Genomic DNA, 27,588 nt, shown 5'->3' on the forward strand with positions numbered 1-27,588 from the left:
GTGCCCTCACTGGCGACTTTGACACCCGGGTGATTTTGTTGGATTTCCAAGTGGAAAAGAGAATTTGAACCCAAGTTGGGAAAAATGCCCTGTTTCTTTGAACTCTCTTGAGGCCTCCCCAACCCTTACCATATTAAAATAAATCTTAAAAAAAAAAAAATTCCACCGTATTTTTCAATAGCAGTGTTAACTTGGTCACTCTTTGGTATCCTTATTTTCCTGGATTGTCCCCCATGTTGATACCTAATCAGGCTGTCAGGAGACAAAGTGAGCTCTCTGCAACCTTGCTTTGGGCTGCACAGCCTGAAGCCCTTGACCAGACTGTCTAAGAAAAAGCAGGGACAGTTTGGTGGGAGACCAGGACAGAAAACTGAGAAAAGAGTTTTCTTTTTATGTTTTTCTTCAGCATCCAATAGTCAAATTGTTATTAGAAAAAATGACATAGAATCTAATGAAACCTTCAAAGACTTTTGTGGATGTGATGTTTTGGATTCAATTATTTAAATTCCAATCCATAGTTTAAATGCATTTGTTTATCTGCATGCACCTTGTCAGTATGTTAGTACTAACAACACTCTTATTCCAAATAATTCCTTAAAACCTTGAGAGGTGACTTGTGTTGAGGAAGGGACTGAGGACTCGAGTCCTAAGACTTGAATGACAGTCCTAATTTTGCCACTTGTCAGCCATATAACATTTGGCAAGGGGTGTGACAATTGACACTTAATTTTTTCATCTGAAAGGTGAAAACCTTTCTTATAGTCTTGGTATACAAGCCAAATAAATTAATATAAAATCACATTACACTGTTTGAATTTGAAGTAGTATTAAAAGATATTTATTTTTTCATTCATTTCCTCCCTTAAGGGTATGCAAGGCATTCAGGGATGATTTCTATACTTTTATCTGAATAATTTGTTGACTTTCAGAAGAGTTTAGAATTGACATGCTAATCTGTGAAATAATAAGAACCATCTGGCCATGTTTCATGTTTTATAATAATTATTTTGCCAAGAGTCACCCTCATCCTGGTTTTTGAACTATTATCCTTAGTATCTTACATAAAGAATTATTTTGAAGTTCTCTCCAGATGTTGGGAATGAGATAGGGCTATGAACTTTTGTGTGTATGTGTATATGATTTTTTTTTTTTTTTGCCATATGGTCATTTTATTTTTAGATAATGTGTATAAAGATTTGTATACTGCTCTTTCTTAAAGCACTTCAGCAGGCAGGAAAATCTAGATAAATAGAAACCAGGAATAGATTTTCAGTGCTTCCAGCAATAAGGAAACACCTTATCCTGCATTTTAATTATACATTCTATCTTGTTCTCTGACAAACAACAGAAAGGAAAATAGCTTGTATGTTACCGCTAGTTTCATTTTCTGCCTTACCCATTTTTAAATTTTGGAATATTTATTTCTGTTAAAGCAGATCAAGCTATAAAAGTTAAGTAGTATTTGCACTCCTCTAGAGTAAAATTCTATAGTGGCAAGGAATTTATGTTGAGTCTTATGAAACAGCCCATTCTTTTGGATAATTTTACTTTCATATAATTTCTTCCTTGTTTTGAGCAAATGGTTGTGTTCCTTTAACTTCCATTCACTAGTCCTACTGCTGATCTATCTCTGCAGTCCATAGAATAATCTAATTGTTTTCTTATCTAATAACCCTACATTTGAATGTGATTATTCTCTCCTTCAGACCATATTCTGAGCCATGAGCCTTTTGTTTCTTTCAGGAAGAAAATGTCAAAACTGTCCTGATGAACCCAAACATTGCTTCGGTCCAGACCAATGAGGTGGGCTTAAAACAAGCAGACACTGTCTACTTCCTTCCTATTACCCCTCAATTTGTCACAGAGGTCATCAAGGCAGAACGGCCAGATGGGTTAATTCTAGGCATGGGTGGCCAGACAGCTCTGAACTGTGGTGAGTTTTTTGAAGTTTAATTGTAGAGTTTTGATCCACGTACCTATGTATGATATTTTTTTGTTTAAACCCATTTAGCAAATGTGCTCTGCATGTTCATAAACCTTTCTTCTAATATGTGAAGAAGCAGTTAGCCAACCACCAGCTAAAAATGGCATGGAGCAGTACTGGTTTGTTTTACAGACCAGCAGGAGGATAGAACAAGTGTTTAGCTTTAATGCCCCAGGTTGGCCAACTAGGGTCTCAGGTCTCCCTCCTCTATTTCAGGCTATTGCTCTTCTCTGCTCCACTAAAGCTCTGAGAACTCTTTATGAATACAAATATGAGCTTTAGCATTTATTAAATGCTCTTTCTTCCATGTATATTTTTATAACACAGATTAGTTTCTCTGCCATTTCTTCGTGCATCTGCTGAGTATGCTACTCTATTTTCTTTATCATGCTTCGAACATTTGGAACTAGATTATGGAGGAAAATCTCGTTAGCTAGTTGTGATAAGTCATTGGTGATAATAATTTATACACCAAATATAAAAGATTTAGTCAAAGTTGTATGACAGGTCAGTGAAACACAAACAATTTTGATGATTATTAACCCAGACAGCTACCTGTATCTCTGGGTTATTTAAATAATAGAATCTCAGTGTAGAAATGGACCTTTGAAGATAAGGGAATATTATTGGAATCTTAAGGAAAAGAATAGTCCTAAAATTTTGATTAAGAAGGATAATAAAAATGACTGCAGAAGATAGAAATACAAGTAAAAATATCATGGTGGTGTATTTTTATTTAATTTTTTTCCCCTAAGTGCAAGGGATTTGTAGACTTTGCCACCTTCTTGGATTTATGAATTTATTTATTTTGGCATGGGCAGGCACCGGGAAACGAACCCGGGTCTCCAACATGGCAGGTGAGAACTCTGCCACTGAGCCACCGTGGCCCACCCTGAATTTAATTTTGCAGTTAAAAAAAGCATTGTATTCAAGTATATGCTAAGGAAGACACAAAAGTTTGAGACTTTAAAAATGATGGTATTTGGTTCTTTTGTAGGAGTGGAACTGTTCAGGAGAGGGGTCCTCAAGGAGTATGGTGTGAAAGTACTGGGCACCTCAGTGGAATCCATCATGGCTACGGAAGACAGACAGCTGTTCTCAGACAAACTTAATGAGATTAATGAAAAGATTGCTCCAAGCTTTGCAGTGGAATCGGTATGGAATCTGTGTTCTGGAAAACAAGGCTATTGTTTGTCTTAGGTTTGTGGGGAGAATGATCTGTCATGCCTAATAATAATTTGTAAAATTCTTATACTTGCATGCATTTTCTTTCATAAATGTATAAATACCTGGGAAACATTTTTCTCTCAATTGCAGCATTCATGGGTGAAATTTTAGTGATTAAGTTATTAAGATTTTATTTTATGAAAAGAGAAACGTAGGCCCTGAGATGAAGTGGTTATGAATGGTTGAAATGCCACTAAATCTCAAATCTCTTGGATTGAAAATAAAAACCATACCTATTTGCAATGCCAAGTAATTTTTATCTTCTTTCTGGTTTCAGTCACATATTGTGCCTATGCGAATGCTCAGCAAATGGCAAATGATTGGTTTTTAATTTGTCTTCGAATGGAATAAACATTTTAGGGTAGAATTATCTAGAAAGAGAAGCCATTGAATCCAGCGAGCAGGACTCATGACTGAGAAACCTGTGGCTTAGATATTTAAAGTGAACAAAATGTTATACTTTTCAATTACTCATTTTCTGTAGGATCCCCAAGCCTATCGATCTGCTATCATAGTTAACAGGAGAAAGTCAATTTGCTGTCCACCTATTTTCACCCCTGACTTCAGACATTTAGGAGTGGAGGTGCTGGAGGCAGTTTTTTTTTTTTTTTTTTTTTTTTTTGCATAGGCAGGCACTGGGAATCGAACCCAGGTCTCTGGCATGGCAGATGAGAACTCTGCCACTGAGCCAATGTGGCCCACCCTGGAGGCAGTTTTTAAAGGCAATTTCCCCATTGTAGAATTAAGCAAATCCTCAGAGATGAGGTGAGTACTGCTGGGACAACTAAAATGGGCTTTGTACTTTTCAGAAAAGAATGCTACCAAGTGCATTACATGCTACAAAACTGTCAGTCAGGAGTAATCCCGGGATAGCTCTGCTGAGCACTTCGGGAAGCTCCTGCCATACATTTATTCTTTCATTGCCAGATTTAATTATGTCCTTGCTTCCTCACGATGAGAAATAGGCATATGGGAAAGGTGTAATTACATTCCCATTGGTAGTGTAATAATATTCCATGACGGAAAAATATAGCCACCATATGTTGTATTCTGTAAGTTAAAAAAAAAAAAAAACCACAACCCAAGCTTCTGGGACTACTCTCTGACTGAACTTGAAAAGAGAAAAACCTCTTTCTATATGCTGTTCCTAGTAGCTTTTTATAATAAGACCAAGTTAGCTTCAAGCCGTAGAAAACTTTGTTTCATTTAAGAGATGATGACTTTTTAAACGGAAATTAAAATTTCAATATGCATCCCATTCTCAAATTAATTGCGATTATTTCTGATTTGGCCATGGTTTTCTTTTTGGATGACAAGATAAAACTTATCACAAAAGATGGAAAAAAAGTCTTTCCTGCATATTAAAACACACACACATACACACACACATAACTCCCCTAGAGTTTTAATTAAAATGTATAAAACTTTTTTTTTTTCAAGAAGGAGACAAGGAAATAACAGAACTTTTCCATGCTCACTCTCCCCGATTAAACTGATTTACCCCAATTTCCAGACCCTTGGTGGGGTCTTTTTCTGCTGGAGTGGTCAGCTTTTAACACCTTGATTCTTTGTTCTTGTTGGCAGATTGAGGATGCGCTGAAGGCAGCAGACAAAATTGGCTACCCGGTGATGATCCGTTCTGCCTATGCGCTGGGCGGGTTAGGCTCGGGCATCTGCCCTAATAAGGAGACCTTGCTGGACCTCAGCACAAAGGTATGTTTCACAGACAAACTTCTTACCAACCAAGATTGGCTAATACTTGATATACTCTCACCATGTGAGAAAGTTAAGCAGAAGAGAAAGTGTCACCTTTGTTCTATTTGTTAAATCGCTCTCATAGCTGATCCAAGAGGTGATGCTATTAAGAGGAAAATGTGCTGCAATTACTTATGCCTGGATGCAGGCGTTAACCCAGACCATCCTGGGTATGGTGATGGCCACTCTCCCTAAAAGTCCATCTTCATTGTTCTGTCTAACGACTTCAATTTATGCATTTAATCCAGTAACATCTTCATCTGCCCCCAACTCTGTTTCAAGACACTTATGATGTTAAAATATTTTTAGTGGTTAAAAAAGATAAAATGAGATGTAATGTTCCATTTTTCCATCATGTTTTGAAATAATGTGACCTGGTCAATATTTAGCAAGTGTAACAAAACACATTGAGTAGTTTAGTTTCACGCCAAACTCAGGTTATAGTATATATATATATATATATATATACTATAGTAGAAACCTCTCGGTATCATAAATGAGTAAACTCTGCCAACTGCCATACACACATATAAACAAAAGTGAGATTTGAGTATTTAGCATAAATTTTCTATCAAAATGACTTTAACGTGTTACTAAATACTTCTTAAGTATTAAGAGAGAAACATCTTGTGAAAATGAATATATGCTCCAAACAATAATAACATAGAAGCTATGCTCCGAAAGGGCTAGAGTTTTTCCCCACTCTGGTTCCCACAGCCTAAAGCAGTGCCTGGTGGTCATCTGGGCTCAATAACTGATTGAATGAATGAATGACCATGTAGGCCACCAGGAAGTCCCGGTTCTTGCAGGCATGGAAGTGAATCCGACGGAATTATTGTGAGGATTATTTTGGCGAGTGCTTATGAAATAGCTCAAGCACAGCTAATAGCTTTCTCATTACTTTTTGGAGTGAAACAAAATGAGGCCTTTGAATTAGAGACAGGATTTCAGAAGAGACAAATACAATGAAACATATTTAAATAACTATAATAGGCTTATCTGTCAGCTAGTCGGATTTACTTTTTTGAAAGTTGCAAAAGAAGAAAAAAGAAAACATTGAATATATTTCTTGTTTCTTTCCTGGACTTCAAAACATCAAGTGTGTTTAAAATAAAAACCATGTTCATAAAGATATAAAAATGTATTTCCTCTAGCATATTAGATGTTCTAAATGTTTTAAATATTAGCAACCTCATTATTGCAGCCAGCAATGCCAATGTATACTTACTTTCTATCCAAAATATATTTTCACTGAAAAATCTACTCAGAATACTAAATTTTTAATCTGAAAGGGTGCACTTTATAATGAAGACAATTTCAGAATGTGACAACTTTCAATTATTTATATTCCACTAAAAATAAAAAGAAAACAAAAAGCCAAGGAAACATGTAAAGATGATCTCAATTGTCCTTCTACCCAAATATCTATTCTACTCCTTTAGAATACAAAGAGCTCTCCAGAATTCGTACCCTCTGCTTCTCATATTTTTCTTTTAGCAGGCAATCCTAATGACAAATTAATCACTATTAAATTCTGAACACTGCCTAAAGAGTTTCCTAGTCACTTTGAAAACCTCATAATGGGCAGCTGTGGGGACAAATATGTTGCATTTTCAGCTGCACCTGCTGTAGCCTCCTGGTCTGAAGTGATGACGGAAGCTAAAAAAAAGTGTGTTGAGACACATCATGGAAGAACTTATACTGAGTCAGTATTCTCTTACACTGCCTGCTATTCATTTGGAAAAATCAAACTGCTTTGCCCAGTAGCTTTCCCTTCCATTTACTGTCACCTCAAACCTAATGTATTAGAAGACAGAGACATATATGTCTTGAATTTTCAGCCACTAAATGTCCCAAGGTCAGAGACTTCCTGCATCATATTTTGGTTTCAGTGTTCTACCCATCATGGGTACTCAGTAAATATAGAATGATAATTATACTAATTCATAGCTGCCTAATCAAGCATATGTGATATATGACTCAGAGTATTTAAGCACTTAGGCAGTGATTAACCATAATAATAGTTGCATATGATTCTTATAATTCCCAAGTTTCCTATGCCATCTTGGCTAACTGTTTACAACTATCATCATCTCCTTTCTTCTCCTCATCAAGACCAACTAACTTTTATTGTGTGTGTTACTGTACAAAATACCCTCCGCTATTTTAGAGACAGCCAGAGTCTTTAGACTTATTTTTCTACATTTATCCACACTTATCACATTTTCTGGTTTTACAGAAGCCTCGCTGCTGAAATAATTTCATTTCCCTCTGCCTGATTGCTCAATTATTTTCTCTTTTTCCTAAATTAGTTTGATTTAATGTCATATCAGCACTTTGAATGGCAAGTCTCAATAATGTAAATCAAGCATATTCATGCAGGCTGCTATTCCTAGCGCCCTACTGATTTCCTGACACATTGTGCCTTCTGGAGTGTAGAGGATGATTGAGATTGAGCTTGAGACTTCTGTGACCAGGATACAAGTTGGGGCATTTTGCCAAATATCCACGCTTCAATCAGTGCTCTTCCTTACTCTTTGGATATTGTTTGTCCCCCATTTCCAGGCCTTTGCAATGACCAACCAAATTCTGGTGGAGAAGTCAGTGACAGGTTGGAAGGAAATAGAGTATGAAGTGGTTCGAGATGCCAATGACAATTGTGTCACTGTCTGTAATATGGAAAATGTTGATGCCATGGGCGTTCATACAGGTAGGCAATACCTTCTCGCTATAAAATACTCAAGATGAATGGCAACACCTTCCACTCTCGGCTCTGGTGGCCATAGTAGTCTTTATGAAGTTCTTTTCTTCAGATTCCTACTTTTAGCTGACAGATGAGTGATGTCATTTTACTCAGATACAGTATTTATGGTATTGAAAGTACTGTCATAAATATTTAATTTAATTTCACAAAAATCCCATGAAGTAGTACAAGTATTATTCTCCTGATTTTATTTGCAGGAAGTGGTCAAACATAAGTGATACAGTGGAGGCAAAACCTGTAAGGCTTGGGATTGAGAAGTAAAAAGTCAGATCAAGGAAGGCCTTTAGCAAACTGAGGTGTTAGTTATCGAGTGAGTGAGAAAGTAGCTCACACGATAGAAATAGGTCTCTCAGGAGGGGAATTCATTAGAGGAAGGGGCAAAGATGATAATTTAGGTTTCAGAAATGTTAAATTTGAAGTATGGATGGAACTCTAAAGGAGACAGTTGAAAACATTGGACTGGAATCCAGGAAATGAGAGACAAATAAATAAATTAGTACAAACTATTGGCAGTCCCTGATGCAAAGAAAATAATTGAGTAATTGAAAATAGAGGCATTGACAAAGTATTTGAAGCCACAGGTAGAGAAAGAAGAGAATAGGTTCAAGGGCTCAACTTTGGGTAACATTTAGTTTTACAGGGCAGGAAAAAGATGAAGCATTCGTGTTGAATAATAAGAAGGGACTGATAGAGAGGAAGAAAACTAGAGTAATAAAGAGCCAAATATGTAAATACAAGAAAATATTTTATAAAGCACCTTTGATTTTGGCTGCATCAAATGCTGTGAGAGGTCAACAATGAGTTTAACCCAGAGTTTTTGGATGTCCAAGAGGGCAGTTCAAGGCAAAGTTGGTTGTGTGAATCAGATATGAAGGAATTATATGGTAAGGAGGGATGAACCAGGAGTGGCAAATTTTCAAGAAGTGTGGTCATGCAAAGGATGTGAGAGAAGGTTTGTATGAATGTTTAGCAGTGTTAAGGGAAGGGCTTCTTGTATCAATAGAGTTTTGAGTATGTTTCATAGGCAGGAAGGACAAAATTTGAAGGTGTAAGAGCTCTGATTGGAAAGGGGTGAGGAAATGGGAAGGAACGAGGTCCAGAGAAGAGGTGGATGAGCCAGTCAAGGCTAAGAGATGATATTCTGTGGTAGGAAGAACTCAAAAGAGAGAGGTAACTTGAGATGACGAAAAGGGAAGTTGAAGAAGTTTATGTCAATCCAGTAAGTAGATGACCGAAGCCTTCATTGCCACACGAACCTAGGAAGGGCAGAGGGATTTCTGTAGGTAATGTGTTATTATAATAAATGCAAAAGAAGAATCCAGGCAAATAATACGTGATGTGCCTTATATAGGTTGCCCTGAGATGATCCTTTTCCCCAATGAAACCCCCAGAGTGTTCTGTGTCTGCCTCATGTCATGTGAATAGATTTTTAAGTCATCGAAGCCTGTTATTGAGCGTTAGTACCAAGTAACAAGTGCTGCTCGGCTGTCCAGGTGATTCGGTCGTCGTGGCCCCTGCTCAGACGCTCTCCAATGAGGAGTTCCAGATGTTGCGGCGTTCTTCAATCAATGTCGTCCGCCACTTGGGCATTGTGGGGGAATGCAACATTCAGTTTGCCCTTCACCCTACCTCAATGGAGTACTGCATTATTGAAGTGAATGCCAGGCTGTCACGAAGCTCTGCCCTGGCCTCAAAGGCCACGGGGTAAGACCAGGGTCATTTGTTATGGGTTTGCGGATAGAAATGGAAAATTGACAGCTAGTGGAAGTCTGTGCTGTATTTACCAACTGTATTCCCCATTTCTATATGCTGGCTCCAAAAATCATTTGTGAGGCCCTGAGGATGTGGTTATAAATGAGCTTGTTGCCAGATTAAGGCAAATGGTATTGCTGGATGACTTTGTTTGCTGGCTAATCGTAAACTCGTCAAAACGTGGGTAGTCAAAATAGGTTGTAAAAAATTTACTTCTTAATTGCACCTTGCAGATGTGGTTAAAAAGTGCAAATTAATCTTTAATTTTAGTTCTCAAATGGCTTTTTCAGTTGTGTAGCCCTGTAGCGAACTATAGACAAATAATAGTTCAGTCAACTCAAGCACTCAATATACTTGATTCTTATTTTAATAACTCCGCAAGACTAAACAACATAATATATTTCCACAGTAAATGTTGCAGCCAAATAAATAAATCAGCTATCCCTTTTAAGAAATGCCAGCAAGCATAGAGAAAAAAATGAATAACTTTTGTTTCTATTACTATATTTAGCACCTGACACTTAAATTATGTGGCACTTAAATTAACAAAATGTTAACCTTCATAGATATTTTATGTAGCTGCAAACTGCTGCATGGAGTTGTGTAAGGGGTACCTCCCTAAGCAGGAAACTGGAGCCCTGAATTCTCGTTCTGGTTCTTTCACTGTCTCTGTGACTTTGGACAAATCACTTCTTGCTTCTATCAGTTTTCTCGCCTGTACCATGGAGGGAGTTGAACTCAGAGGACTCAGATGCAATTCTACAGTTCTGTAAATTATTTCTCAACTACCAGTAGGAGCAATGACATCTTCTGAGGAGAATAGTCAAATTCTCAGAATGCAAGTTTTGTGAGGAACTCAAAGTTAGATAATTTGAACCCAGGGTAAAGATCCAAACTTTCAATGTCCGTGTTTTCTGACCATTGCGTGCACCATTAATACCAGCTAACTCCTCTGTCTTCCTAGGCAAAGCCATGCAAATATTTTTTCAAAATAGTATTTGTAGATTCTCATCTTAGTGGAGGTTAAACACAGGTGAACACTTTCTTTATCCAAGTGGCTATTGATTTGGTGTTGAAGAGGCAGCAGGCTGGGAGTTGCAACAATGTACATCAGGTGTGGAGAGTAGATGCTTCTGTGACCTATGCCTCCATACTTTATCATGACTCATATAGTATAAGGGGTATTAAATGTTTTTACAATACAGAAAATCAGGTGTGTCATAGACCCTGAAGTTGGAATAAAACCAAAATTTCTATGAAAGGCCAATTTGTGTGAGGCTGTTTTCAATACTTCTTGCTCAAAAAAATAAAAATAAAAATAAAAATAAATTTGCATCCTCCTTTACAGGTATCCACTAGCATTCATTGCTGCAAAGATTGCACTAGGCATCCCACTGCCAGAAATCAAGAACGTTGTATCGGGGAAGACATCTGCTTGCTTTGAACCTAGCCTGGATTACATGGTTACTAAGATTCCTCGCTGGGATCTTGACCGCTTTCATGGAACCTCTAGCAAAATTGGTAGCTCTATGAAAAGTGTAGGAGAGGTGAGTCTCCAATTTATTCCTCTTTTTAGTCCTTGTTCTCAGTTTATTTTGTCAAACTCTTAATGCTATTAAGAGTTTTAAGTTTACCTGGACAACAGATGCTTGCTTAGAGGGTTACTATTCATTTCATTCTCTCCTGGAGTTTACAGCATGTGTACTACATGACCATTTTACTGGATTCTCAGAGCTTCTGTTCAAAAGGAGAGGCTGTGTATGTGGGTATATTATACCGATATATGGAGATACATATTCATATAAATATAACTGAATTATAATGAGTTTTTAAAACAATAATCAAAAAAGTAAGACAATGTAGAAGACAAACAACATAGCATACTGAAAAGACTACTGAATTCAGGTTAAGAATTCAATTTTAGTCCCTTCAGACAAGCTGTGGTTTTAACTTCTTTGGTCCTTACTCTCCAAATCTATAAAAGAGAATTGCTAGTCTAGAAGATTTCTCAAGGTCCTTCTACTTTAAAAGTATAAATTGAAAAGAGCACAATGGAATATTAATCCCCCTTTCATTGCATTGAGAAATTCTAAGCATTTATCATCTTTAGGAGATTTTTCACAGTTTCATTTCCTATTACTTGAAATTAAAGTTAGCTTTTGACCAATCCAACTTCAAAGATTCAGTGTTCCTCTAATGGGAGGAAAAATAAGTTTAGCTTCTTGCCTCTGAGATTCACTCCCCTTTCTTCCCATGTCAAGGGGCTTCTCTCTTTTTGCACTGAGGTGCTTTAGCATGATGGAGAGAGCATTGGATTTGGATGGACTTGGGTTTAATACATGACTTTGCCACTTACTATCTGGGAACTCTTAGGAAAGACACTGAGCCTCAGATTCCCCAAGATAAAATGGAGATAATAGTATCAATTGTGAGGTGTTCTTGTAAGTTTAGGGTGGATACATATAAATAGTTTAGTAGTATCTTTAAGCATATTCATGTTATACCCCAATAAGTGAAATTAATTATTATTATTGTTATTATATTACTATTGATAAATGTGATTTACGAATAGAGATTTTAAATATGATCAGTATTAATGTATCCCAGTCTCTCTTCTCTCTCTCGACCATCTATACATCTATCATCAATCTGTCTGTCTGTCTATCTATCTGTCTACCTATTTATCATCCATCTATTCGTCTATCATCTATCTTACTCTCGGTCTCAGCTGTCTCTATAATGACCATTATAGGAGCTCTCAGTGTATGTCTAGGTATCGAAGTTGGTTAGAGCACAGAGCAAAAAGTATTCATGGTTCAGCCTCCCTTCTGGCCTTCATTTGACCCATGGCACAAATAATAGCCTAAACCCAGACCAGCCATTTCAGGAATGCATGCCACTAATCACAGGAAATACAACTTAAATCCATCACCAGAAAGAAAAAGAAAAGGCATTTATTTACTGATCGTCAATCATATTCGTACAAGAAGGCCAGAATTATTACTATATTGGTTCCCCTGGTAGCTACCTATTAATGAAAGATTTTAGAGTAATGACAGTTAAGGAACATCTTGACCTTTTAAATTATAATGTCTTACTAGATTAAAATACCAAGTAGAATTTTTTTCCTTTGTGGTTATTTAAATCTAAATTTTTCTTTCATGGTTTTTAGGGCATTATAGAATTAAAACTCAATTATTACTAAAAAGCTGTGTTGGTAGTTTTTCAGCCACATAAGCAACTGTTGCTTTGTTTGGTTGCATTTCATGGGAAGTGTCCCTTTTTATAATTTAAACAGAAATTTTGTAGGCCAAAGAATATGATAAAATTTTGTAATGGTTTCATTTAGGGCTTATTATCTGAGGGCTTTTTTTTTTTTTGGTCAATGACCATTCAACACCTTATATGCCGTTTAACTCAAGTTAGCAAACATTTTCTGATTTTTGTAAAACAATGAATAAAATACATTTAATTGTGATGGATTATCTGCAGATGGTAAATTCAGAATATATAAACAGAATGAAATATAATAGAAATTTAACTATGGTAAAACTTAAAACACAGTATTTAGATACAGATACTATGTGAATATGCTATAATAGACCCAGGGAAGGTCATGATAGTAATTCCACTGAAAATGGTGAAAACCATCTGTGAATTTAAATAACATAAAGTATTGAAAAGCAAACATTTTAAGCAAACACTTGCAGTTTTATATTCCTTTATATGTTTACTTCTCTTTGATTGAATTGACCCCTTGCTAGTATGTACAGTGTGCTTAAAAATAATAAAAATTTATGGTGATTTACTTATAGACTCAGTTACTTTAGGACCAACTTTTACATACGTACCATGTACAAATTGTATTATATATTTAATAAATGTTTTCTTAATTGTATGGCACCATGAAATATCTTTCCTCTAGAAGTCTTCTCCCTGCCTAGGCTAGAAAAATCTGTGAAACGTTACCTGACTTTTTAAGATACCACCATGCTTTAAATATTGCACATCTGATTTGCATTTTGTTTATTCCTGCTCTTATGAATCTTTCCTTATTTCTAATTAAATTTGGATCAGTGTAAAAAGGTTATCTGTTTAGAGTTAGTGATCTTTGAATAGGCATCATGTCACACGATTAACACGAAGATTTCCTAAACTGACATTAATGGGAATTCAGATCTGTCTATTTGAGGAATCGTGGAAGTTTGAGACCAAGACTATAGAGCAATCTATTATTTCACAAAAGTATTCAAACCCAGACAGAAAGTCAGTGTTTATGCAATGAAAAGAACTGACCAGACTGCAAGGTCAATCCAAGTTTTAGTTCTGACTTAGACGTTGTCTAAACGAAATCATCACAAGTTTTTCTAATTGATTGATGCACAGTCAGCTGTAAAATTTCTGAGAGGACACATCAAATTTGTCATGAGGAATTTAGTCTCCACCTCCATTCAAAATCTGAATCTGTTAGTATTTGTTATGATTCTCATGGTTCTATTAATATTAATGCTTCGCTATAAATATATGTCTGGTTTCTCTTCATTTGCTTTCTATTCTGAAGGACATCTGCATAAATGCAAGATCTTATTAAAAGAGATTCTATTTGCTCTGGCCACATCTTCCTTAATTTAATGCTATGATCCAGAGCAAGTACAGGTGATTTCCTCATCCATCTCAGAAAAGACAGCTGAATTCCTTAAGTGGTAAAAGAATGGCCTAATGTTAATTACCCTCATTACACTAAAACCATGGATGGAGGGAGAGTAGGGGAAGAAAACAACACTATATTTGAATATAGAAGTCTCCAAATATATATATGTATTCTTAAGTCTTTTCTAAAAATATCGACTCCTTGTTCTTTTAAAATTTTGTAAAATTAAAAAGCCCTTTCTTAAAATAAGAGGTTTTAAATGTGTGTTATAGGTCATGGCTATAGGTCGCAACTTTGAGGAGAGTTTCCAGAAGGCTTTACGGATGTGTCATCCATCAGTAGATGGTTTCACCCCCCGTCTGCCAATGAACAAAGACTGGCCATCCAACCTCGATCTCAGAAAAGAATTGGCCGAACCATCCAGCACCCGCATCTATGCCATCGCCAAGGTAATGTACGACAAGGGGCCCAGAGCTACCAGGTTTTCTAGAATATAGTCAGCCTGGACTTGAGTAAAATTGAATCAGAAAGTAATCTTTAATTCAAGGCTTTTTTGAAATTTGCTCATTCTCTTCAATGGAATTGAACTGCAGACATCTGTGCACTCCATCAGATATTTCTAGACTTAATGAAAAATCATCTTTTTTAAATTTGACTTTTAGCCTGGCCTTAAAGACACATCACAGTTGTAAAGAATGATCACATAGGTAAAATTCCCCTCCCCTTTTAGTAAATGTAGTGTTAATACTGCTAAGCAGACTTGCTGACATAGGCTTGATTTCCTATTGCTCTCATGACTTGCTCCTTGAAATATTAAACATGTTTTAAAAAGAGAGATCCATAAAGTAGTATCGTTTATTATGTGCTACCTAAGATCCTAGAACAATCTTTATTTGCTTCTTTCTCTTGTTTGAAACCACAAAAGACTATAAAGAGCTCTATGATTGCTGGCCTTTTCATGTAATTATTTTACTGGTCTTTTAGAACAAAAAAGCCCTAAATTTCTCACTTCCACCCACTCGTTCCTTTTTATGCAAATTAAATGCCATATTAATCTCTTTTCATGTTTACTGTGCTTAGAGTTTTGAAGTTTCAGCTCATCTGATTTTATAAGAGGCAACTTGGGCAGCTGGGATCTGTCTGGTCAGAAATCCCTGAATGGCTTTTGACATTTCAGAAGGCACAGGCATTAATCCTCCGACAGCGTCACACCTCACTGGGGCTACAAAGCCCTGCTGACCATTTTTTGTGTGTGTGCTCGTGGGATGAGTTGATGAAAATGGGAGTTTTATCTTTAAAGAGAGGTGCCGTCTTTGTAATTTACCTTTGTAGCAGCAGAAAAATGCCATTCGTGATTTTGAACTCCCTGTAACTTTCATGTCTCTGTGTTGGAGGGTCCTGGAGCCGGGAAAGGAGGAGAAGAGATGTTGCCTTCATTACCTCTAATGTAGACGCTCCTCACCTTTCAGGTTTCTCAATGTAAATCACTTAAGTCCCATTGGAATTCTGGGAGATACTAGTAGTATCTTTTGATGGACATTTCTAAATGTTGAATTTCAAAGTAATAGAGAATTAACATATTTCAGTAGGTGTGTGTGGCAGGAATGACAAGTTATTCTAGAAAGTCATTTTACCTTCTTTGTTTATTACTCCTATTTTTAGGCTTTTATTTAAAGAGCAATATGCATCATTCATTCATATATATATATAATATAATTATGTATCATTTGTATTATATAAATATAAATACATGTATTATATATAATTGTATATTACATGTAAGTATATATATCAATATATATACATGCTTATATATAAATACACACACACACACAGACACAACTGTGTATTTCTTTTTCTAGGCAATGAGCAGTAAATGGATTTTTTTCCCCTAAAGTCTGGCAATCATGTTTTTGCCATACTGAGGAGCATGAGAAAGGGAAGCATTTCCAAGTTCCCAGCTAGGCTGTAAAACTCAGGCGAATCTCTCATTCTTTTCTAACAGACTTATAAAGGATGGGAATTCAGGGGACACATGTGGAGGCTCTTCCCTGACAGAGTACCATATGTACAAGGGGGAAGAGCAGCGTCTGAGATATAAATTATTGTCTGCCAGGGTACCAGGAGAAGGAGCTGATTTCTATCAGAGGTCATCATTACTGTTCATTTCCACAGCAACCAGGACTGTGGTGATTTTGACAAAGAATATAAGGACTGTGGAGGGCTGAGGGGGTAAAAGAATGAAGGGCCTGTGTAAATCTTCACTCGCTTTAGTGACTCAGAAAAGTGCAACTTGCTCTGAGGTCTGATTCTGTCGGCAGCATTTCAGAGGGACTGGATCTTCACCTCTTTTGATTTGGGGGTGAACGAAGGACATTAGTTTTGATTTGGGGAACATTAAAGTAACTTCAGGCTTGTTTGGGTCATTAGGAACTTCACGACAGTGATGTGACATGGCCAAGTTGCCATGTTTGAAGAAGCCCTAAGGTTCTGGCAAGCTCTTGCTTTCTATTAGAAGCTGTGGATTAGACACTAGTTCCCTTTCCTCCCATTGAAATGACTGTGGGATTCTAGGCCATGCCCAGTCGCGGGGTGATTACTGTGTGTGACTGTGTGAAAACATCATTTGGTCTGTCAAAAATATCACTAGCTCAAGGTTCTTTCTATCCACCTCACAGGTTTGATGACCGACATCCAATTGGGCCTTTAATCGCTCGGAAAATAGAACAGAATATTAAGTTCTTGGGAATCTGACTATAATTATGGGGAGAATTAAATAAAAGAAACATGAATAGACTTATGAAATGAACATAGCTTTGACGTTTCTGTTAGATATAATTTTATTCTGATGGACAGAATTACGCTGTATCGTTTCTCTGATATTCATAATAAGAACATCATGAAAAGACATACACATGCAGGCACGATATCCAGGGTTCTAAATTTAAAAATGAAATGAGAATCCTGAAAAGCGAGCTTGAAGAAAATTAAATGCTCTAGGTTGAAATATAACAACAGTTTCTAGATACAAAAATTTCTAAATTCGATTTACAGGTATATATTCCAAAAAACGCTGCTTTGGAATATTTTCTGATTTTTATTTTTCACTGGGTATAAATGTATATTTAAAAATGATAAGGAATATAAATACAGACTTTCCGTTTAGAATGTTTATCTCTTCTTTCAGTTGCCTTTCTACTCAGCTTAATGACCCATAGGTATAATTTTACCTTTGAGAAATTGTTAAAGCAAGCTTGAGGAAAGGGCTGAGCTACCTATCAGAACAGAAAGTATTACTACACTGTTTTGGAATATATTAGGATTTTGTAAGAGGCCCTATCTTAGCACAAAAGTCGTAAAAACTAATTCCAAATTATTTACTGTTTTGAAGTTCTCTTTGAGGAAATATTTTGGAGTAATAACACCATGCCAAATTTGACCTATAAATTCCCATTGTCTATTGTTTGTGTGAATATGGAAGGAGTCCAGAAAAATATGCTATTTGCTTAAAGATAATCTTATCCAAAATATAAACTAAATGATCATTATACTATTTGTTCTAAATTTTCATACCAAGTTGGCTTAGCTGTAGTTTTAAGAGATTCTCTTTAATTTCACAGAGATGTACCAAATTCGGGATACAATTGGTATTATGGCTAAATGTAAACCAGGGAGACAGAGCCTGTTAGGGGTATTTTTCAGAGCACACGCCACTCTGAGTAACTCACTGCACTGCCTGTGGATGCCATTTATGGATATAGGTCACAGTATCTTCCCTTTAATAGAAGAAACTCCAATCATGTCAATTTCATATTTAATATCTCAGTCTCTAGCCTCAAGCTATTTGGACAATATGGAGTTGGATGGCTGCTATATGTTTTCAGCCAAATAGGACATTTATAAAATGTTTGTCAAAGAAAGTATCTCATCTCCTTTTGGCAGGCCTTGGAAAACAATATGTCCCTTGATGAAATTGAGAAGCTCACATTCATTGATAAGTGGTTTTTGTATAAAATGCGTGATATTTTAACCATGGAACAGACACTGAAAAGGCTCAACAGGTAAGACAATATTGCTCTGATTTCTGTATCCTCTTTTTGCATTTTTTAGTAGCCTTCCTCTCACGCATAAGCATTTGGTCAAAATTCTGCCTCATTAAGGTAAATAGTGCTGAGGTTGGAGAACAGGAGGCTAACCAAAAGATAAGTGGCAGTTTTTAGATATTACTTCTATGAATAAAGTTGATTCATATTTTTACCATCTTCTACCACTCACCAATCATCAGTCGTGATGATTTTTATTAGAACTGTCTTTTGAATTTATGAAGATGTGTACGTTTATACATACATACATTATTTGATTACCAAAATTTTACGAACTGATATTCAGATGAGTGCTATTCCTGTTTTATGTAAATTTTCTTTTAAGTTCTGATGCCTGTTTTTCTTTTTTTCATATCAATTTACACATTACCATATAATGAGGAGGAAATACCTTCTTCTGGCATTCTACGGATATGTTTAACATTGGCACTTCCAGTTCAGCATACAAATAAGCCACCTTCAAGTTTCTGTTAATAGACTCTACCTCTAATTCATTTACCTTTTTGTCTCCTTCATGGACAATTATTTTAAAATTTCATTTTGTGTTCAGAATATTCCAATGGTATCTGTCCTTTAAAATCTACTTTATGAATTTCCATGGGGAGACCGTCTGTTGGGACATCTCAGGTTTGTGAAATCACAGATAGGCTTTGCACAGATGTCTTTGATAGTAGGAGCAATTATTATTAATTTGAGGAGCCTTCTTTGAGCTTCTTCCCTCAAAGAGGGCTTGGAAACACATTGCCATTGAAAAATGTTTCTCCTACAAGCCTAGGGATATGTTTAGGAAGGGAAATAATTTTGTTTGCATGAATTGTTGTCAGATGATTTGAGGAAGTGTAAGGAAATTGCTTAAAATGTTGTTAGAACAGTGAAAAAGATCCTAAAGCCTGAATTTCTTAATTACTTGGTAAGATATAATTGGGAGGCTGTATTTGCCTAGTCAAGATATGCACAAATGGGAACATAAAAACACCTGATTTTCTTTTTGAGCAGAATTATGTTCTTTCAAATTACTTAATAATTACTCAGGTCAAAAGCTTGGCCTTAAACAGTGGGTACCCCTCCCTGCCAAGTTTGAACTAAGGGTGGTTGTCTGTGAGTCATTCTTTCTAGTGTTGACATAAAATGAACGGTAGAGAGCAGTAATTTTGGGATTGAGCCTATACATTCGTCTTAGAATTTTGCTGACCTGAGGTTTCCTTTCTTGGTTTATGATGCCAGCAGAACTTTGGTGTTGAATTATAATCTGTTTCATTGTTTTGGGTTTCAGGCAACTGTTTTGAAATGTCTCTGAAAGCGCTCCAATTAAACCACATGAGGGTGCTAGAAACTTACAGTATGTCAAATGTAGCAGTGGAAGAGACCTGGGGTGAAAAATAGCAGATGTTATTATGATTTAAATTTCCACTTGATATATATTTTGGGCTTCAGATAAATTCAATGTTTTAATTTAATAGCTGTTTTTTTTTTTTTAAAGAACTGGAGGCAGGTTGAGATTCTAACTGAGCAGAAATGAGTGTATATTGATAGTAAAAAAGGTCCTTAGAGGATTGGAACAACTCATTGTTATAGATCACTTATAGGATCTTTCTGACTTCCACCTTCTGTTGCATTTATTTGCTGATAGTTTGACATTTTACATCTCCATTTTATGGTATAAGCATATTGGTAAATAGAGATATTTTCTGTTATTTATAGTCATCTCCATTAAAATAACCCTTTACATAAAGCGTTTAATATTTTAAAGATTCTAAAAAAATTATACCTCTAATTATATTTTTTCCATATAAATTTGCTTTGGTCCAGGGATGTTAAAGTACCTATTATAGAACAAAACTAAAGTAAACGCAGAATGAAACTTTTACTGGAAAATCCATCTTGTTAGTAAACCTGAACCCTGAACTCATTGTTCTGTCTGAGTGATATTTTACTGTTTTATTCATTTCTTTTTTGGAGCATCATCAACAGAAACATAGCAACCCAATAATGATTGCATACAGAGGTGTCAAGTAAATAGAATAAAGGCTAGAGAAAGAATAGGCTACTGAAACTCTCTATCTCAGTCATTCTCCGGTATATAAGATTTTAAAGTCAAAACAATATCACAGCTGATGGGGTGCAAATGTGCAGAACTTGGGTTTCCTTCTTTCTTTTTATTCCCTCTCTATTAGCCTGAGCCATGAAGTCTTCTGCTTTTTCTCAACATGGTCATGAAGGTGTCTAGATGGACTGCTACAAAAGTAATAGGTGCTTCCTATTCACAGCTGGTATTATATAGCTGAATTGTGCATTGTCAGTTTGGGGAAAGGTTAAGGTCAGTTGTTCTTTTCAAGTACATTTGTTTGTGTTTCACTTTGTTTCAAGATCTCAGCAGCTCCAATGTTGGAAATATTGGCTTTAGATGCATGCCCAGGAGGTAGCTATTTCTTTGCTGTGATTTTTGAGAGGATACCCAAACTCCCCAGCCTCAACATATATACCTCTGGTAGCAAAATGCCCCAGTCCCCTTGTGCTTTTCACATAGGTCCTTGAGGGAAATAGGGACAAGAAGAGAAACTTAAGGGGAGAATAGGTATGGAATGTTAGGTATGGTTCAAGTTTCACCTGGATCCTTCTTTGTACGTTGATAGGAGCAGAGGCTATGGGGCTAGATAGGTTTGCTTGATAGTCTTACCTACCATGGAATTATGGGCATGTTACCTGCCTCACTCTCCAGCCTCATAGTTTACCTGGTAGTGTCTAATTTATGGTTTTGTAAATTTATAATTTATAAATGATACAAGTATAAAACACGTGGTGTGTGCTCAAGAAGATTTGCTCTTCCCCCTGAAAATTGACATGCCACTTATTATAATAAAGGATGTTTCTTAATTGTAGATAAAAAACATATAGACTCATTTTCAGAGCCACATTTGGCATGTGCTTATAAATTTTGCAGTTTCTCATTTCTTAATTTTCTTCATGATGCATTGTCACTTATTTTAATACTAGGCTTACTTTTTTTTATGAAAAGAAGCAATTCTAGTTAGTGATAGAAATGATGTTCTTATCAAAAGATCAATAGCACACTGTTTTTCTAATGAACAAAAATTTTCACTTCTACAGTTGTTAATCATGCTAAGTTATTCTAAAATCTAACAAATCTATTCACTAGTAGAAGATCACTCAAACTGATGACCAGTCCATGAGTTATATTTATATGTATGAAATGAAATCCAGGATTTGACTCCCAAATGGAATATACCCACATATTTAGTATATGTGAATATCCACAAGTTGAGATGGGGCAAAACGAATGCAGCAGTCATTATGATAACGGTTGAGTTTTTCAGGTTTGTGAGAAAGTGAAAATTTTATTAAAAATCTCTTTCCTTGAAGAGTAGACATAAACATGTATCATGATCAGGATGATAAGAAATCCCAGCTTTCTGGAGAGTGAAGAGACAAACAGACCAATGTTAGAATAACTGACTCAGCATCCTGGGGCTGGCTGCTTTCTCCCATCACAGCTCAGTCTGCAGTCTCCGCTACATGAGCCTAGCAATGGCTGTTCTCACAATACTTCTGGAGCAATATCTAGGCTAACCAATGTAGTGATAACCATTATTCAGACAGCTTCAGCAAAAAATCTTTCTTCCTCACTTGAGTTCACTGGCTTTCTCCTTTTCTTCTTAAATTGTTTATTGCTTCCCAAGGGCATGCTAGGGAAGGGGACCTTTCTGGGCATAAGCTGGTGTAGTGGCATTGATGGATCTGGGATGATAAAACATATTACAGTAGATTTCTTAAGGTTCTGAAAAGTTTTTCTTCACTCAAATGCTAAGTAAATTGTATCATATAGGATTCCAATGCCTGTTATGCATATGCTTTGGATGTTAGCTGCTTGGGGGCCACTCAAGATCTCTTAACTTCAGATTACCTAATCACCCTGCAAAGAATTTGAGAGAATTTATAACTGTCAAAATTTGCACATGCTCTATCCATAGGTCTTTGCTACTGAGCTACCCAGATTTTAGTATCTGTGCATCCCCAAACAAACTCATCCAATAAACACCAGCTGTTTTGCATATTATGTTCCTCTTAGTACAGCATTTCAAGAATGCCCATTAAAACAAGGAGACCTTTATTTTGATTTGATGTATTAAACATTCCAAATCTCACTTGTTTTCCTTTCCTTCAGTAGTACATGGACAAATTCAATCTTGATCACACAAAGAAATCTGGTCTGGAGGAGGAAAGTGCAAGTATATACATCAAATGTCCTTATAATTAGAATCTCCTAATATAGCTGATTCCCTTAAAGTAACAAAAGAATGTATTTACCACTCTGTTAATATAGAGATTTGAATTTGGATTCAATTCCATAATACTGAGTATCTTCCAAGTGTAAGATTATAATCACCAATTTTTTTTACTATATATTAGGCACTGTTCTAAGCACATTATTTAATTTAATCCTCACCATAACCCGAGGAAGTCAGTACTATTATTATCCTGGTTTTATAGATAATAAACAGAGGCACTGAGAGATTTAGTGACTTACTTGATATCACACGCTAATGAACAGTAAAATTAAGCTGAGATTCAAACCTAGACAGGATTCAAAAGCCCAGCATTGGGCAGGCCACGGTGGCTCAGCAGGCAGGAATGCTTGCCTGCCATGCCAGAGGACCCGGGTTCGATTCCTGGTGCCTGCCCATGTGAAAACGAGAAAAAAAAAAAAAGCCCAGCATTTAACCTCTCTATATACACATAATGTATATATATTTAACCTTTATGCTCTCTCTATCTCAACATATACATATGTATGTACATATATATAGCTATGTTTAGGGATAGAAAAGGTGATTTATATAACGTCTGGAGTTTAAATAAGACTAGATTTCGGTATAGCAGTGGAAGTTAAGGTAGTAAATAGTCCTACTCAATAAAGATTTCAACTACATTAGTAATTAATATATAGCACAGATACAAGGATCATCTGTTGAATTCTTTTTGCTATAAATAAGGAAGGCAATCAACTATAATAGGACTTGTTTATGATCAGAAACTATTTCAGGATACTACACCCTAAATATTTTTATATGTAATATCAATTTGGATTAGCAATTTTGGATGGAAAACAACCATGATAGTAGGAGAAAAAAAGAAATATGAACAGTCAAGAACATATGTGAGAGTACTAATTTCCAGCTTTGAGCATCTGTTTATCCTCTACTTGAAAGTCTTTTCAAGTTTTTATTTCTTTATTTTGGTTTTGGGGTTCTTTTGCTATTTCCATCTGACATAGCCATCTCAAGGGTTTTATTATACCTGCCTAATTTATATAATTCTTTTCTTTTATTGGCTAAACTAAGCTGAATTAAGTTTAAAATTCTCCTTTCAATGGATAAGCTTAAAGTAGACAGCCAGCCTCGGCTTGTATTATACCAAGTTGAATTACCATATGGAAGGCTCTCCACCATTTGTGATGATTGCTTGTTCTTTTGCATTTCATCCAGTTTGGGCTATTTTCCTGGAATGATCCATTTTGTTTCCTGGTTTTTATTCACATTGCTGCTATTTATGTTAGCAACATTGTGGAAGACTGTTTAAAAAGAATCTGTTTTCATCCATTTTAGATGTTCAAAAAGAAGATATGACCATTGTGATACAGCTTATAGCATATAAACGGAGGAAGTTAGAATTTGGATCTATTTCTCTATTAATTGTTGGCATACCCTTAATTTACTCTGAATCTATTTAAAAATTATCCAGAAATTTTTGTGCCTGGTATTCTAAAGTCTTTATGTAGTTTTTTGCTTTCTTAATTTTGATAATACTAATAATATTCTCTTCCTCCTTCACTGCCACTTACTGCTATAGTCAATATAAAAAAAAAGCTAAGTGCACTTTTGAAGGGTCCAATTTCCATCTGAACATCACTATATTCAGTGTGATAAACTATATACATTGGTGAGTGCTGAAATTATAGGTGTGTCTTTTGCTTAGTAAAACCATCTAGGGCAAGGTGGGTGAGTTCTGTGTGAGCATTGCAGTGCTAAATTGAGCTCAGTGAACTTTATTTCCCTGCAGCTATAAACTTTTAGAAGATGTAAAAATGCAGGTGTCACCTCAGCTAGAACACTTCCTCTAAATGTGTTCTTTTACACATGTTCATTTTCAGAGATTTTTGTTGTTGTTGTTGGCATGGGCAGGATCCGTTCACTGACTTTATTTAATTTTCTCATGAGTCATGGCAAAACTAGAACAGAACTTTTTGTGCTTATAGTTGATTGAAGTTTTCTAGAGAAAAGTGTCACCTAAAAATTGTTAGAACTTAAATATAAGAAAGGAAGGAGTCGGGATTTTATTTTCTGATGCTAATTTATACCTTTTGGTATGAACAAAATGAGTAACTTCAGCCTTAAAATATTAAATATAGGCGTGACTTAGGAAAAGAAATGTATATGATTATAAAATGTAAACATGTTGTATTTATGATACTTTACTATGATGTGTTTATCATACCATTCATTATTTTATATGTAGAAAGAGAATGGAGATGGTTAGGCAGTTTAGAGGACTCCATTGATTTGATCTGCAGAAAATAGTATTATGTCCTAAACATACCAATTTACACTAAATTTCTGAGTCTCAGTTTCACTCTAGTTAAAAGCCACAAACCTCTATCTTGCTTTACTAGGCAGCCATGCAATTAAATGGATATATAATATATTATGTGTGAATTAACTCTGGAGGAAAACAATTGTACAAATTACTACCTATTACTATCCAATGGTTTAGTCTTCATACCTCAAACCAGTTATTTTATAAACCTCTTCATGAATAGTCAAAATCCAGGCTTACGTGAAAAAAATTATTTTTTTCTCTGTCAAAGGAGAATGTTACTCTGGGAATTTCCGTTCCTCTGTGGACTAATGCCAAAAATACATTTGATTTTTAATTTGCCTTTACATTCCATGTGAAAAGATAGGCTATTTTAGTTGATGTCATAGATTTGACATTATGCCATTATTTTTTTGACTAATGACTTATTGAATTTGAGATAATGTAAAATTTTGCATAAAATATGTAATGTTCTGGAAACCTTCATTTGATTTGCTATTTAAATGATGTTTTCATATTTTGATAAACAATTGTGCAGTGAGAGAGAATATGTGAAAGAACAACTCATAATTCTGGCATGAGAAAGATGAATGTTTTACTTTAAAGGTTTACAAAGTGATTTTCAAACCGTTCATAAAATGAATATTTTATTTTATATTTTCTGTATATTAATTCTGTTTGCTCCAAAAATCTTAAATACATTTAAATAACATATACACAGGCTTTGTTTTTATGTATACATTAAAGAGTCAAGATTTAATAGCTTATCCCTATGTCAATCTCGCTGTTCCTAGCACACAGAATTATGTATTTGTTGGGATTTCTTTTTATTAGGGGCTGTCATTAGACCAAATGGTGTTTATTCATCTAATCAGTTGTTATATATTTATTGAGTACCTACTATGTGCAAAGCATTGTGTTAGGTCCAGTGCCATTGTTGTTGAATAATTTCTAGTCATTAAACTGCTTTCAGTGGGTTTGCAGTTCATTTTTGGATATGAAATAAATACAAATAACCATACATAGTTCAGAATGCTTTGAAACCATTCAAGTTCAAAGCATGCTAAAAAGAAAAGCTGTAAGACTTTTGCTTATTCTATGTCACATTAGTTTCAATATAAGAGTTCCTAGAAGGTAGGTGTCCCTACTACATATTATACAGAGGAAGAAACTATGGCTGAGAATGTTCAAGTGACTTTTCCAGAACTATGGACATAGGATGGTATATGTTACTGGGGCCAGGATTTGAGTTCAGGATTTTCTGAGACCAAGGACAGTGTTCTTTGCTTCAATATTTCCCAATGTTGTGGGAGCCAAGGGAAGAGAGAAATTAAAACTAAATAAATAAAATAGGGAGATACTGTGAACCGTACTGTATGATTTAGGAAGAGCAGAAATAAAGAATATTGAATACATCCACCAGGCTTGATGATAGCATGTTAGAAATGGAAGCTAAACTCTAAGGACCAAATTCACAATGAAAAAGAGGAAGTAGATAAATATATGAATTATATTAAGAAACGATACGTTATGTTTGATCTTATTTTGTCATGTTTTTACTGTTTCATAAGTGTGAGAATCTTACCAAAAAGGAATTAAGGCAGTCTGAGGAATAGAAATTAATGTGAATATGACCTTCGTATTTGCTCATTGTATGTGATAGCTGGAGTCACCCACTGTCACTTCCTTGTTCTGTATTTGTGACATGTTTGGAATTATTCCCCAAATAAATGAGAAGTTCTATTAGGGCACATACCAAATGCCATAATGTGTTAATAGTATTTTATTGCATGCCTCTCTTAGAACTTTTGTTGATTTGTGTGAGTGTAGAATAAGTTTACTATTCTAAGGTATTATATCAATTATAAAACAGATGCAAGTGTCTTCAATTCTTTATTTACCATTTATTTATTTATCATGTTTTTCCTGAATTGGCTTTGCATAGAGTAAACACTCACCAATTAAATAAAGAGATGCTCTTGATAAGTGGTAATAAGAATTCCAAAGTCATGGCAAAGGAGGGGGAAGAAGGGTGGAAATGCACTGATTCTTGTTGCTCAAAGGAACTTGCAATATTGCTAATTGGAAAATATACAGTCCAATATACAAACCTGCTCTGAATTGGAGGATGTGAACCAGCATCTCTAGGTTTTAATTTTTTTGGTAAGAGGCCATATATCTACTAATTAGCTAAGACAGCTAAGAGTACATGCCTTTATGATAAAAAAGAGATTTTTCTAATTGTTTTGTACTGCTAAGTGGAGATTACGTACAGTGTAAATATTTTATTACTTACATGGGTAATATAACAACTCTATTGTCCATTGAAAACAAGATGAAATTTGTGTACTTTTGATAAAAATTTATTCAGTTTTAGAAAGCTATACATTTTCTGAAAAGTTTTCATGAGACCTATTCATAAATATTTACAGATGTGGTGTAGGATGTGACAAGTAATCCGGAAGAAGGTTAAATAAAAGAAAATACAGTATTTATAAAGCAGATGTCTGTGGTGACCTTAAAGTGCATTCCTATTATAATCCAGGTAGAAAATATCATTATTTTATCTTTATAGGTGGTGAAACTGAGTCACACCAAGGTGTGTGTCACGTTTTATTTCACACCTGTCAAAGGAAAGCAGGGAATCTAGCCTAGGGCTTTTGCCTTCGATTCTAGTCCTATCCCTTTTCAAAAGCTTCTTTTTAGAGATACAACGTTTAAATCAGACAGCTGGAGATCA

At 35.5% G+C, this 27,588-nt stretch overlaps 1 protein-coding gene across 1 annotated transcript in view; it reads left to right on the plus strand.

The window, feature by feature from the left end:
* CPS1 (carbamoyl-phosphate synthase 1) overlaps positions 1-27,588 on the plus strand; it is a 116,758-nt gene that overhangs the window by 40,240 nt on the left and 48,930 nt on the right. Inside the window, exons 14-21 of the mRNA XM_077154986.1 lie at positions 1,744-1,933; positions 2,982-3,139; positions 4,796-4,924; positions 7,532-7,676; positions 9,224-9,434; positions 10,831-11,029; positions 14,406-14,582; positions 18,076-18,194. Coding sequence (XP_077011101.1) covers positions 1,744-1,933; positions 2,982-3,139; positions 4,796-4,924; positions 7,532-7,676; positions 9,224-9,434; positions 10,831-11,029; positions 14,406-14,582; positions 18,076-18,194 — 1,328 coding nt within the window. The remainder of the gene's footprint in view (positions 1-1,743; positions 1,934-2,981; positions 3,140-4,795; positions 4,925-7,531; positions 7,677-9,223; positions 9,435-10,830; positions 11,030-14,405; positions 14,583-18,075; positions 18,195-27,588) is intronic.

Source organism: Tamandua tetradactyla, chromosome 3 (assembly GCF_023851605.1).
Source record: "Tamandua tetradactyla isolate mTamTet1 chromosome 3, mTamTet1.pri, whole genome shotgun sequence".
In the NCBI taxonomy this organism is placed as follows: domain Eukaryota; kingdom Metazoa; phylum Chordata; class Mammalia; order Pilosa; family Myrmecophagidae; genus Tamandua; species Tamandua tetradactyla.